General features: G+C 36.8%; 1 protein-coding gene across 1 annotated transcript in view; it reads right to left on the bottom strand.

Annotated features, from left to right (window-relative positions):
* Positions 1–7,753: 7,753 nt before the first annotated feature.
* C16H9orf85 (chromosome 16 C9orf85 homolog) overlaps positions 7,754–15,764 on the bottom strand; it is a 60,907-nt gene continuing 52,896 nt past the window's right edge. Inside the window, exons 3-4 of the mRNA XM_063081057.1 lie at positions 11,036–11,149; positions 7,754–10,549 (exon numbers count right to left, since the gene is read on the bottom strand). Coding sequence (XP_062937127.1) covers positions 10,396–10,549; positions 11,036–11,149 — 268 coding nt within the window. The 3' untranslated portion in view covers positions 7,754–10,395. The remainder of the gene's footprint in view (positions 10,550–11,035; positions 11,150–15,764) is intronic.

Raw genomic sequence — 15,764 nt, forward strand, 5'->3', positions numbered from 1 at the left:
GTTTTGAAGAAATATTGTGTCACTTAAAGTCAACTTCTGAACACTTAGGTACTATTTGTATTTTTATACCCAATATATTTTTTAAACCTTCCTTATTAATACCAATTAAGTAACAACTATACGTTCTATGATATTGCAAGTTATTCCCTTCATAAAGAAACACAAGTTTTAGATTATAAATTGTTTTTAATTTTTAACATTATATAGAAATAAAAGATGCTACCTTATGTGTAATTTTGTGTAGTGGTAACTTGTTGAAAGCCTGGCACTTTAATTCCTAAAAAGTCTTATATATATTTGGGGAGTCTTATATACATAATGTTTTCCATACATATAATAGTTGACAAATTGTGGGACTCACTAGTATAGTGAGCTGTCAATAAATACTGTGGAAAATCATCCCGCAACACTCAATATCACTCATAAATCTGAACAAAATGAGCGACAAAAGTTATAAGTCCCAATTATATGGAGGATATCTATAATCTTTTTATTAAAAAAATGTAGCTTTTGAAGAGGGCAACCATTTAGTATAGGACTGAGTAAAGGAAAAGACCTAGAAAGAATATAAGGAAGGGATAGAGATGTGTTAATGTTGTTACAAATTTCACTTAAGAAAAAAAGTTTAGGATTATAAAATATTTGTAACTTTGCATAAATGTAGTTGAGATATAAAGGCTTTAGAGCCATATATACCATGTTTATATCTCAGGTTTATTATTTCTCTTTTTGACTTCGGCAAGTTTCTTAACCTCTCTGAGCCTTAATTGAGGCATCTGAAAAATGGACAGCACTTACCGGAACACTGCCGTTTATCTTACATGATTAAAAGGTAATATAAGCAACACACACACACACACACACACACACACACACACACACACACACACACACACACACACACACACACACACAAACTTTCCTTTCCTTCTCCTAATAATTTTTATTAGGAGATAGTCCCTACAACCGAAACACTGCCGTTTATCTTACATGATTAAAAGGTAATATAAGCAACACACACACACACACACACACACACACACAAACTTTCCTTTCCTTCTCCTAATAATTTTTATTAGGAGATAGTCCCTACAACTTATCTTTCCAATATAACTACTATATTATACAAGTAGGTCTCACAATAAAGTAACATCACCTAATTAGAAATATTACAGGTATTATGGTTCATATGTGGATATCGATAGTCATGGGGAAGTATTTTAAAAAGTGATTTGAATTCAGGTGCATCAGGAATGGGTAAAAACCTAAAGCACACTCCAACAACACGTGGAACTCGAAGAGTCTTCAGAAAAAAAGAGATAAAATCTACAAGTTGTCTAAAATGATGAAAGATAATGTAGAAGGGTGGCAGAGGGGCTGTCAGTAGCACCCTGGAAGGGCAGTATGGAAAATAGTGGAGCTGTCCAATCAGCAACTTATACAGTATTCTCACATATACTTACTGCAAATGTGCAGAAGGGGTTCTGGAATCAGGTAATTGTACAGTTTCAAACCCCGGGCCTAAGACTTACTGACTGTATGCAAAATTATCTAGCCTCAGCTTTCCATGTGCAAATATGGATAATGATAGTTACCAGCACACAGGACAGTAATGAACATTCAATGAGCTTTTTAGGTAAAGGGCTGAGTTTGGAGCAATGTCAGGATATAGTAAGTGCTCAATTTATGAGCCACTTGGCTTCCAGGACACCATTTCTTGGTTCTCTTTCTACTCTGGTCACTCCTTAGTCTCCTTTGCTGCTTTCTTCTCATGTTGATCCCTAAATGTTGGATAGCCCCAAATCTCAGTCCTTAGTCCTCTTATCTACCAATAGTCACCCTCCTGGTGACTTTATCCAGACCCTTGGCTTTAAATATCATCTGGGAGTAGCTGGTATTGCATTTATCCTTCTGTAACTAACTATAAAATAACTATAAAACACACACACATACTGTTTGCATGAGTTGGACAGTAAACAATGTAGACTATAAACCTTGAGAAGAAAAGCACATGAAGGGAAGAACACCACTCCCACCCTGGATTCTACCTGATGACATTTTATAAACCATGGCACAGGGAAACAAAGCCCAAGCAGAAAGTGTTAGTCATGCTGAAATGCAGGAAACAGATCAGAGTTTGGGGCTGCTAAGGTGAGAGAGCTATGGAGAAGTCCCTTGAGTTCTAGATTGAATTCTAAGCCACATACGGGTAGGGCAAAACTCCAGGAATCCTAGCCGAGAGCAGGTGCAGAGAGGCTGAGAGCTAGGCAGAGACTTCAGAGGTCTCACAGTGCTGAGGTGATGTTGGAGTTTGGGCTCAGCCAGAATAAAGATAACTTGGTGATTACCTTTCGCATTGTTAAGACCCCAGGAAAAAAAAAATGCCTAGAAATAAAGACAATACTTTAGGAGTAAGAGGTAGGATGGAATAAAGAACTCAAGAAATAAGAGTGAAACTGAAATAGACCACCCCTAACAAAGCCTATACCCAAGTCTTGGACAGGATCAAAATGATCTATGGTAATTTAATTTTTAGAGGAATCCTCTATAATGTATCATCCACAATTTCTAGAATACAATTAAGGTTATTAGACGTGCAAAGCAGCATAAAGTGATCAATAATCAAGAGATAAAATAGCCAATAAAAGCAAACAAAAGTGAACAAGGACTTAAAAGAATCAAACAGATATTGTAACAGCACCATGCTCTAACCAAACAAGCTAACTGGCCAGCACTCAGACATTTTAGAATGGTAAATTTCAGTATCTGAAATTAAGAATTTATGAGATGGGTTTAAAAGGAGACTGAACACATTAATCCTATGTATCTAGAAGAATAGAATTAACGAATGCAAAGAAAGGCTAATAGAAAATATACAAGCTGAAGCACAGAGAGGAGAAAACAAATGGAAAAAAAGAAAGAGCAGAGCAGAAAGCAAACACAGGACACAGTCAAAAAGGTCTAGGAGGAAAGAATAGCAGAAAACGGTATTTGAAGAAATAATGGCTAACAATTTCCCAAGTCTGTTTAAAGACATTGACCACCATATTTCAGGAATTCAGAAAACCTTAAATAGGATAAATAAGAAATTCACACCTTAAAAAGCAGCCAAACAGTTGAAAATCTAAGATAAAGATCTTAAAAACATGATCTGGCCTTCCATTAACTCCCTGATCTCATCTCTAACTCTCCAACTCATTCACTTCCTTCCTTGTTGTTCCTTGAACACATCAGACACAATCTTACTTTAGAGGCCTCACAAAATAGATAGATGATAGATAGATAGATAGATAGATAGATAGATAGATAGATAGATAGATAGATAGATAGATAGATAGATAGATAGATGGATAGATAAAACAGCCTGGCTGGTTAGTGCAGTTGGTTAGAGCATGGTGCCTTAACACCAAGGTCCAGGGTTCAACCCCTGTACCTACCGGCTGCAAAGAAAACAAAGAGGCCTTGCAGCCACTGTTTACTCTGCCTGGAACACCACTACCCAACATGTCTCTCTCACTCCTTTCTAGTCTTTGCTTAAATGTCACTTTTTCACTGAGGCCTACACTGAACACCTGTAGGGGACTGAATTATGTCCCCCCAAAATTCACTGAAGTTTGAACTGTGTCCCCCAAGTTTTATGTATTAGAAACAGCCCTCACTGTGACTGTTAAGAGGGTGGGAAATCCTATTATGGTAATTGAAAGATGGAGTCTTGAGGTGATTAGATTGCAGGTCTGTGCCATACTGAGTGGTTTAAAAATGGTGGTCAGGGGCATGGTTCTGAGAGCTTTAAAATAAGACAGTCTGTCTTTTTCACTCTCTGCTCTGCTTATAGTATCTTGCAATAAGAGACCCCTGGGTCACTGTCACCACCACCCGATGGGCTTTGGACTTCCCAGCCTCAGAAACTGTAAGCAATAAATCAACCCACACACTTACTTCCATCTGATCTTTGACAAAGGCACCAAGCCTATTCACTGGGGAAGGGACTGCATCTTCAGCAAATGGTGCTGGGATAACTGGATATCCATATGCAGGAGAATGAAACTAGATCCATACCTCTCACCGTATACTAAAATCAACTCAAAATGGATTAAGGATTTAAATATACACCCTGAAACAATAAATCTGCTTAAAGAAAACATAGGAGAAACACTTCAGGAAATAGGACTGGACACAGACTTCATGAATACGACCCCAAAAGCAAGGGCAACCAAAGGAAAAATAAACAAATGGGATTATATCAAACTAAAAAGCTTCTGCACAGCAAAAGAAACAATTAACAGAGTTAAAAGACAACCAACAGAGTGGGAGAAAATATTTGCAAAATATACATCTGACAAAGGATTAACATCCAGAATAGATAAGGAACTCAAACAACTTTACAAGAAGAAAACAAGCAACCCAATTAAAAAATGGGCAAAAGAGCTAAGTAGGCATTTCTCTAAGGAAGATATACAAATGGCCAACAGACATATGAAAAAATGCTCAACATCACTCAGCATCCGGGAAATGCAAATCAAAACCACACTGAGATACCATCTAACCCCAGTTAGGATGGCTAAAATCCAAAAGACTCTGAACGATAAATGCTGGCGAGGTTGCGGAGAAAAAGGAACTCTCATACATTGTTGGTGGGACTGCAAGATGGTGCAGCCTCTATGGAAAATGGTATGGAGGTTCCTCAAACAATTGCAGATAGATCTACCATATGACCCAGCTATCCCACTGTTGGGTATATACCCAGAGGAATGGAAATCATCAAGTCGAAGGTATACCTGTTCCCCAATGTTCATCGCAGCACTCTTTACAATAGCCAAGAGTTGGAACCAGCCCAAATGTCCATCATCAGATGAGTGGATACGGAAAATGTGGTACATCTACACAATGGAATACTACTCAGCTACAAAAACGAATGAAATACTGCCATTTGCAACAACATGGATGGACCTTGAGAGAATTATATTAAGTGAAACGAGTCAGGCACAGAAAGAGAAATACCACATGTTCTCACTTACTGGTGGGAGCTAAAAATTAATATATAAATCCACACACACACACACACACACACACACACACACAAAACCGGGGGGGGGTGGGAGAAGATATAACAACCACAATTACTTGAAGTTGATACGACAAGCAAACAGAAAGGACATTGTTGGGGGGGCGGGGTGGAGGGAGAAGGGAGGGAGGTTTTGGTGATGGGGAGCAATAATCAGCCACAATATATATCGACAAAATAAAATTTTTAAAAAAATAATAATAAAATAATAAAATAAAATAAATAAATAAATTTCATTTTTCTTTATAAATCAGAGTTTCAGGGATTTTGTTAAACGCAACAGAAATGAACTAATATAACACCTTATTTAAAAACCATATCCCCCTCCCCACTCACTTGTGCACCCTCATCCCCAGCCCATCCATGCCTTCAGACTCCTAATCACCCTACCATGTCGTTTTTTCGCATAGAACTTTTCACCTTCTAATATACAACTTGCTTATTATGTTTATTGCTTATTGTCTGTCTTCCCCCACTGAAAGGTTATCTCTGCAAGGATAGAAACTTTGTTTTGTTCATTGTTGTACCCCGAGTGTACTGAAGAGTGCCTTTGCACACATAGGTGTTCAATGATTGTTGAATGAATGTCAGTTATTATATTATTCCAAGTCACCAAATAATCTGTCATACCATGCCCTCCATCTAATACAGCTTTATTTACCTTTAGACATGCTTTTGACATGAGAACGATCAACAGTAGAGTGTAGGAATTAAAAAGCATGGACTCTGGAACCAGACAGCATGAATCTAAATCCTGGTTCTGTCACTTACTAGTTGTATGACTTGGTCCAAGGTAATCTTTCTGTGCTTTGATTTCCCTGAGGTTAATAGGAGGATTAAATGTGTTAATATATGTAAAATGCTTAGCACCTAAAAGAGTACTACACAACTGATATTATCATTACTGCTACTACATGATTAGTAGTGATTACTTATATATATATACACACACACACATACACACTCGCATACCTTAATTCTTCTTTTGCAGAGTAAAGGCAAACAACCAAATTGATAAATCATTATCAATTATTTGATATACCAATTTTTCTTTTTGCCATAGCACATAAGTTCTGTAGAATAGAGTTTATCAAACTTGCTGAGGTACCAACTGGGAATGCATTTGGCTGCAAGTAACAGAATTTCTGATTAGCAGTAGCTTATGTAATTAGACATTTATTTATCTTACAAGAATTCTAGAGGTGGGTGGGCCCAGGGGTCATAAGTTCAACAGCTCAAGGGCTCTGGATCACTGTCCCGGCAGTGCATTTGGTCTCCCCATCTGAGCTGCAAGCACTAGACATCATATCTTCTCACACCATATTCAGGCAGGAAAAGCCTAGTAGAAAAAGTGCTTTCTTCTTGTCAGTGAAGTTAATCTTTCCTAAAACCTGCCAGTCAATTCCCCTCACATGGCCCACTACTCCTAGTTGCAAGAGAGAACATGACAAAGCTGTATAGTATTCAAAGAACTAGAACGAAGTGAGCAAGCATTGGAATGGCTTTTTGCCATACACAACTAATCACATTTGTTGTAGCTGATGATCAGAATCATCTGAGAGGAAAAAAAAAAAAAAGATTCCTGAGCTATATTCCAGACCAAATAATCACAGTATCACAGGAATAAGAATTTTCTTACAAGCTCCTCATGTGAATTTTATAATCAGAATTTTGAGAATTCTGTACAAAGGACTGTAAATTTCAGAATATGTGATGCAGTCTTGATGTCCTGCCAAATGTAAAGGTGAGACAAACTAATTCACTACATTAAACTGATTACATTAAAACAAAACAAGTCCTTCATCTCATTTCTACAAGCTGAGATCTGATAAAAATTAGTTTTTAGATTAGAAAGGACAATTCCTAAAGAAATATAAAGAAACTAAATATAACAATTGAAGTCTGCTTAAAAATCAAAACAACCTAGTGGGATGGCCCATTAGCTCACTTGGTTGGAGCATGGTGCTGGTAACACCAAGGTCACAGGTTCAGATCCCCTTACTGGCCAGCACAAAACCCACCCCTCACAACCCCTGCCCCCCAAAATACAAAAAACCTTTCTTAGCACTAAAGAATGAAATGCAGCTATTAATATAAGTCACTGGGTGATGCTGTTTGTTAAATTTCTCTCCTGGTAAGGTAATCTGAGGAATTATAACTCACATGAGAAATAATCTATGCTAGGCCTAACAATAACTTAGTGGCTTTAATCACCAAGGTTAAATAGTCCAATTAATAAGTTCATATGCGAGAGAGAACCCACACAAATTTATGGAAAAGAAACTTTTTGTAAGACTATAAACTTATACTGAGACTTCCACATCATGAACACAGTATCTCTCTCCATTTATTTTTGTCTGTTTCCTTTAATGTCTTAAGATTTTATATTTTTGTCAACAGAGGTCTTGAATACTTTTTGATTTATTACTAGTTAACATATTTTTTGATACCACTAAAATGTTTTCTGTGTCTTTCTTTACTTTTTTATGTTGAAATATTTTCAAGTAAATTGACATTATACCCTTAAATATTTCACTATGCATTTCTAAAATAATATTACACTTAACAAAAATTATTCCTTAATATCATGTATTACCAAAAACCAAATAGTTCATGAACATAATACAGAGCTCAAGCTTATCAGTAATTAAGGAAATACAAATTAATAAGACAAAGAAATACTGCTGTACACATATTAAATTGGCAGAAATTTTAAAAAGTCTGATACCAAGTGTTAGAAAGGATGCAGAGCACTGAAACTCTAATACATTGCTGAGGGAAAGGGGGATAATAATCCCTCTGGAAATAGTTTCTTATTATATAGTTGTGACATTATGATATATATATTATAATATACAAACAGTGACATTATGATATATATACAGGTTTTCGTCCATCGTTCATGGTTCTCTAAGGCAGGACTAATCTTCCACCACCTTTCTGTCTTGGAGCTGACCATAAAGAAATTCTCTGCCCTACTTTGTCTGATTGTAGGTGATAAGACCCCTATTTCAGGATGGGTCCTGCCCCATACTTGGGAGGAAAGAATGCTGCACAGTGAGGCCAAGAAGAATCTAAACAAATAGGCCAGTCTGGCCAGTTAGCCCAGTTGGTTAGAGCCTGGGTTTATAACACCAAAGGAAAAAAAAAAAAAAAAAACCCACAAACAAACAAAAACAGACCTTGCTGGGTTTCCCCACCCAGTCTATTACTATTAGATCATACTCTTTTTGTCCAATCACATTTCTACAAAGTTGTCCATGCTTCAAACATGTCTACATAATGAAGCCTCCATAAAAACCCAAGTGCATGGGGTTTGAAGAGCTTCCGCATAGCTGAACACATTGAGGTTCCACTGAGGGCATCAAAGCTTCACAACCCTTCCCCATACCTCACCACGTCTCTTCATCTGTGTCCCTTGTAATATCCTTTATAAAAAACTAGAAAGTGTTTTCCCTGAGTTCTGTGAGCTGCTTTAGGAAATTAAATGAAACCAAGGAGAGGCTGTAGGAACACCAATTTATAGCCAGTAGGTCAGAAGCACAGGTAAAACAACATGGAGCTTGTGACTGGCATGTGAAGTAGGGGGAAGTCTCGGGGACAAAGCCCTCAACCTGTGGGATATAATGCTATTTCCAGGTAGATAGTGTTGGAATTGAACTGGAGGACACCTAGTTGGTCTTCACTGCAGAGTTGATTGCTTGCTTGGTATGGGGCTGGGGGAACCCACACATCTGGTACCAGAAGCATGTTGTTAGATGTGGGAGAAACTGAACTGTTTTTTCCCTGCAATAGTAAAACTAAAGATGCATATACCTGATTCCCTTTAACCACTACTAGATATGTACCTTACAGAAATGCACACACATGCACCATGAGACACATATAACAATGCTTATACCAGTATTGTTTGTAATAAGAAAAACTGAGACAACAAACGTCTCTCAACATTAGAAAATATAAACAAACCGTAGTATGTAAATACACAGAATAATACACAGTATTGTAAAATGAACAAATTATAGCTCCTGAAGTAAGGATCAATCCCACAAATTTAATAACAATGGAAAAAAAGATACAAAATAAACTGCATAGTAAAGTTCAAAACCAATGTCTGCCACTTATGTTCAAATGGTTTAGCAAATAAAATATATATGTACTACATATCCATCTACCGAGACATAAAAAAAATAATGGTAAAATGTTAACAATTGGGAATGTAGGTAAAGAGTATGCAAAGGTTCACTGAACTGTTTTGCTACTTTTCTGTAGGTCTCAGATTTTTCAAAATAAAAAGACAGAAAAGTGTTCAAAAATCAGACTAATCTTTTTTTTGGTGGTGGTATGGGGATCCAAACCCTTGACCTTGGTGTTATAACAATGCACTGTAACCAACTGAGCTAACTGGCCAGCCCAAATCAGACTAATCTAATTTATATTGTTTAGGAGTACAAACATTAGTAAAATGATAAAGAAAATAATTATCAAGACAGGATAATGCCCACACTGGGAGGAAAGATGAACCTGTGATGAGGGAGAGCATGGTGGGGCTTCTGGTGCTGGCAGTTTCTTCGCCTGAATGTAAATGCATAAACTTTCCTTTATAATTATTTATCAAATTATACATATAAATTCTATGCTTTTATTTCTGTATGTATATTTCACAAGACAAAAAAGGTAAAAAATAATGTGATGAGATATATAAAAATACTTTCAACAAACTCACTATACACTTGTTAATTATTTTTTAAAAACTGTTTGGCTTTGTAACAAGCAAATGTTAAGTAAGAGGGCTTTTGCTATGTGGGTCATTTACTTGAGATCAATCTGGCAAAAGGTACTTACCAAGGACCAGTTTTTGAGGCTAGCAATATAAAATGTCATCTTATTTTTACATCAGATAATTCTTATTATCCATCAATTCTGAATCTTGTTTAGTTTGGTATTAGGTAAAACATTCTTATAAATAATTCCCACAGGGCTGTCCAGTTAGTTCAGTTGGTAACACCAAGGACCAAGGTTCAATCCCTGCAAGTTAGCAGCCAATAAAACCATAAAAACAACCCAAAAACTGCAGTATGATACCCAAATACTCATTTTGGCAGATATTTGAGTATATGTAACTTAAAAATTTGATACAAGAAAACTCTAGATGAAAGTTTTATAATTATTCATATTTCATACATAACTTATATTGTTCATGTATAAATTTTGCCTATAGCTTTTTCTGATTTCCTCATTAGGGTTTCACAGTATTTTTTTGTGAAATCCTCAAAGTCAAAAGCTGGTCAGAATTTCGCATTCTCAAACTGACTTTTAATATAGTTATATTATTCCACTCGATTGTCATCTTCTGTGTCATCTAAATCAATATCAAAATCGAAATCATTATCGCTTTCTTCTTCATTTCCTCTGCAGCTTCTTCTATAATTGGATCTCAGATTATTTTCAATATTTTCTGTTTTTTCTGTTTCTTTATTAAACCTAAGGATGGAAGAAAAAACTTCTAATTATTTCCCAGGCTTTCATTACTTAATTACATAGATTGAAAAGACATACATTTCTTGATTAACAGGAAGCCCACTGAAATAAGTATAGAGAAAAAGATCCTGGAAAATTAACTTAACTCAAGATCAAAGCAATTATAATATTGTCGCCACTAAAGTACGCTCAAAGAAATTAATACATGACGTCCTAGAAAAGTTGTTATATAATAAGTAATTCTTTTGTAATGAATGTGAACCTCATGGATAAATATTTTATTTTCTTGAAAATATAAGCTTTCGCCTCTAATGTAATGATAGAAAAATTTAACAAATACTTATGACTTCTTTCCTCCTAGGTGGAAAAAAGTCTACATTAGTGTCATATACTACAACTTAAGACTACGATTTACTGAACATCTCATTAGAAGAAAATTCATGTATCGATTACTATGAGTTAAATCCAAAAGTAAATGGAAATACTCACGGAATAACAATATCTTCTTTCTTTCCACATTTTGCGCAAACTTCAAGTTCACAGGCACATGGTCTACACATGATGTGATAAGAATCCTTCACTGTCTTCTGTAAACATTTAACACTAAAAGTGAAAATAAAAAATTTTTACTAATTATTTAAGATTTATTTAATAAAATAAGGGGATGTAGCTAACTGTATAGGTGAGAAGCCTAAAAATCCAAATTCCTAGATTTCAATCTCAGATATTTCTCTTATGTTACTTTAAATTAATTATATATCATGTCTAGGTCACTAACAGTTTACAGTTGCAAAATAATAGTACTTGATATTTATCTACTTTCTTGAAGTTTTTTAAAAGTATCATTAAAAACATTCTAACAAGATCAAGATACAAAAATCAACCGTATTTCTATATACTACCAAACAATCCAAAAAAGAATAAAATACTTGGGAATAAATTCAACAGAAGAAGTGCAAGGGCCAACCCTGTGGCTCACTCAGGAGAGTGCCGTGCTGGGAGCGCCGCAGCCGCGGGTTCGGATCCTATATAGAGATGGCCGGTGCACTCACTGGCTGAGCGCGGTGCAGGCGATGCCAAGCCAGGGGTTGCGATCCCCTTACTGGTCACAGGAAAAAAAAAAGAAAAAGAAAAAAAGAAATGCAAGACCAGTACACTAAAAACTACAAAATATCATTAAGACGTAACAGTATGGAAAGACATCCTGTGTCATATAACCAGAATATCAGAAGAGAGAAAATGAAGAAGAGATACTAAAAGAGATAATGGCTGAAAATAGTCCCCAAAGAACAAAAGTCATCAACTCTATATCCAAAATACTCAGAGCACACCCAAAAGGATAAACACTAAAGCAAAACAAACACAAATCACTCCTAGGTATATTACTATGCAGACATTTATATGGAACAATAAAAGACCACGCATAGCCAAAGCAATGCTGAGCAAAAAAATAATAAAGCTGGAGGCATAACACTACCCACGTTAAGCTATACTACAGAGCTATAATAACCAAAACAGTATGGTACTGGCATAAAAACAGACACACTGACCAATGGAATAGAATAGAGAATCCAGAAATCAACCCACACACTTACTGCCATCTGATCTTTGACAAAGGCACCAAGCCTATTCACTGGGGAAGGGACTGCCTCTTCAGCAAATGGTGCTGGGATAACTGGATATCCATATGCAGGAGAATGAAACTAGACCCATACCTCTCACCATATACTAAAATCAACTCAAAATGGATTAAGGATTTAAATATACACCCTGAAACAATAAAACTTCTTAAAGAAAACATAGGAGAGACACTTCAGGAAATAGGACTGGACACAGACTTCATGAATATGACCCCAAAAGCAAGGGCAACCAAAGGAAAAATAAACAAATGGGATTATATCAAACTAAAAAGCTTCTGCACAGCAAAAGAAACAATTAACAGAGTTAAAAGACAACCAACAGAGTGGGAGAAAATATTTGCAAAATATACATCTGACAAAGGATTAACATCCAGAATAGATAAGGAACTCAAACAACTTTACAAGAAGAAAACAAGCAACCCAATTAAAAAATGGGCAAAAGAGCTAAGTAGGCATTTCTCTAAGGAAGATATACAAATGGCCAACAGACATATGAAAAAATGCTCAACATCACTCAGCATCCGGGAAATGCAAATCAAAACCACACTGAGATACCATCTAACCCCAGTTAGGATGGCTAAAATCCAAAAGACTCTGAACGATAAATGCTGGCGAGGTTGCGGAGAAAAAGGAACTCTCATACATTGTTGGTGGGACTGCAAGATGGTGCAGCCTCTATGGAAAATGGTATGGAGGTTCCTCAAACAATTGCAGATAGATCTACCATATGACCCAGCTATCCCACTGTTGGGAATATACCCAGAGGAATGGAAATCATCAAGTCGAAGGTATACCTGTTCCCCAATGTTCATCGCAGCACTCTTTACAATAGCCAAGAGTTGGAACCAGCCCAAATGTCCATCATCGGATGAGTGGATACAGAAAATGTGGTGCATCTACACAATGGAATACTACTCAGCTATAAAAACGAATGAAATACTGCCATTTGCAACAACATGGATGGACCTTGAGAGAATTATATTAAGTGAAACGAGTCAGGCACAGAAAGAGAAATACCACATGTTCTCACTTATTGGTGGGAGCTAAAAATTAATATATAAATTCACACACACACACACACACACACACACACACACACATACACACAGAAAAATCCGGGGGTGGGGGGGAGAAGATATAATAACCACAGTTACTTGAAGTTGATACGACAAGCAAACAGAAAGGACATTGTTGCAGGGGAGGGAGGAGTGGGAAGAGGGAGGGAGGTTTGGTAAGGGGCAACAATAATCAACCACAATGTATATCGACAAAATAAAAGTTAAAAAAAAAAAAAAAAACAGTAAATTGATCATAAACTCAAATATAAAATCAAGAATTATACAACTTCTAGAAAAAAACATAAGAGAAACTATTTATGATCTTCAGCTAGGCAAAGATTTCTCAGCTATAACAACAAAATCACAATCCAGAAATCATGATTTATGAAATTGAACTTCATGAAAATAAAACATTTCTCCTCTTCAAAAGACACTATTAAGAGAATGAAAAAACAAGCCAGAGGTTGGTAGAAAATATGTGCAAAACCCATATCTTATTTGTACCCATAATATATAAATAAAGAACTTGCAGCAGCTGAGTAGTCTACTTGGTAGAGCATGATGCTGAGAACACCAGGGTCAGGGGTTCAGATCACTATACCAGCCAGCTGCCAGAGAACTTTCAAAACTCAGTAACAGGAAGACAAAACAGCTCAATAAGAATATGAGCTAAAGACCTGAAAAGAAACTTCACCAATGAAGAAATAAGGATGTAAAATGAGCAAATGAAAAGATGCTTAGCATCACTGGGCATCAGAGAAATGCAAATTAAAAATCACACTGAGATACAGCTACTCATTTATGACTAAAATAGAACAAAACAAAACTTGAAAGAAAAAAAAAAACTTGACAATCCTAAGTGTTCACGAGGCTGTAGAACATATGCATCTCCCATACTCTGCTGGTGAGAATGTAAATGGTACGACGACATTGGAAAACAGCTTTGAAGGTTCCTATAAACATACTTCTTACATACAATCCAGCAATATCACTGCTAGATAATCCTAAATGTCCATCAACTGGTGAGTAGATGAACCCTCTGTGGTACATCCTTCCAATGGAATACCACTGAGCAATAAAAAGGACCTAACTACTTATTCACACACGAGTAAATCTCAAATTAAGCTAAAAAAAAGCCAGACTTCAAACAATACACAGTGTATAATTCCATCACTGGGGTACAGAAAGCTGTTATCCCCAAATACGGTGCTTTGATATGATGGAATAAAGAAGCAGCCTCAAGGTCTCTCTGACCTATCCTCTCTGCCACCCCTCAATTTTCTGTCACTCTCCAGAGCACAGGATGAAGCTGTTCCCTTATCTGCCTAAAGTCTGGACACACCAAAGAGGAAGACAATTTCCTCTGGTCTTCCCTGAGTTTCTTTTGTGTTTTCCTCATGGTTTGTTGTTTTGTTTTGTTTTTGGTGGCTGGCTGGTACTTCATTAACTTAACTCTTATCACAGGAAGGAAGACTGGAGTCTGTTGACACACCTGAACTAACTTTTGTCACAACTGTCCTATATGTCTGTCCCATTCAGTATTGTAGTGTAAATGCTGGACACAGACCTATTCCCCCTCCTCATGCATATCAGAGTTCCCCCTCCCCCCAGAAAACCACCCCTGGCCAAGGTAGTTACCCAAGGAAAGGCACGTCCCCTTTAAGACAAAAGGAAGAATGAAGGAAGCAGGGACCCTAAGTAAACTAACACACTGGTGTTAAAGTACTCTGATGCCAGGATAAACATCTACTCAGCCAGATCTCCAGAGCCCTCTGAGTTATGTGAGCTGGGTGAGGGTCTATGCATAAGCATGCAAATGATTTACACCTCTACTTTGATCTGTTCAGTATGTAACTGTTGTATGTACCCCATGGCAGCGCAGATTTCCAGCTGGCCTAACGCTGTCAGCAACTCCCATAAGTCTAATAAACTGACGTTTCTACTTATTGAACTGGGTGAGTTCTTTGGAATAGGAAAACACTACGCAAGTATCCTTTCAGATTGGGGCTCCTGAGATACTAGAATTTTGAAGAACATCATTTACCAGTCATTGTCTGCACTGTGAGCCAAATAGACTTTGCCCCAGACCACTCACAATATGTTCTCCAGGCCCATTGCACCCCCCACCTCCTCCTTCCCTATGGAGATGGGTATTTATGAATAATGGATATATTGTCCTAATGGAAAATTAGGACATTACTGTCTTGTGATTCCTCTGTGCTTTACCCCCTCTTGCAGCACGTTAAATAAAAAATTTGTTGACTTTCTTCATCCTGATCTAAATTTGTCAGTGATTCTTATTGATGAAACTTTAAGGATGAAGAGGAAGTTTTCCCTCGGCCCCTATACCATATATATGACATTCTGAAAAAGGCAAATGTATGGAGAAAGAAAACAAATTAATGTTTGCCAGGGACTGGAAGAGGGGGAAGAGAGAATACAAAGAAAGGTTTTAGGGGTATTAAAAATACTTTCTGTGTCTTGATCATAATGTTGGTCTCACAACTAACTGTATGCATT

Source organism: Cynocephalus volans, chromosome 16 (genome assembly GCF_027409185.1).
Source record: "Cynocephalus volans isolate mCynVol1 chromosome 16, mCynVol1.pri, whole genome shotgun sequence".
NCBI lineage: Eukaryota > Metazoa > Chordata > Mammalia > Dermoptera > Cynocephalidae > Cynocephalus > Cynocephalus volans.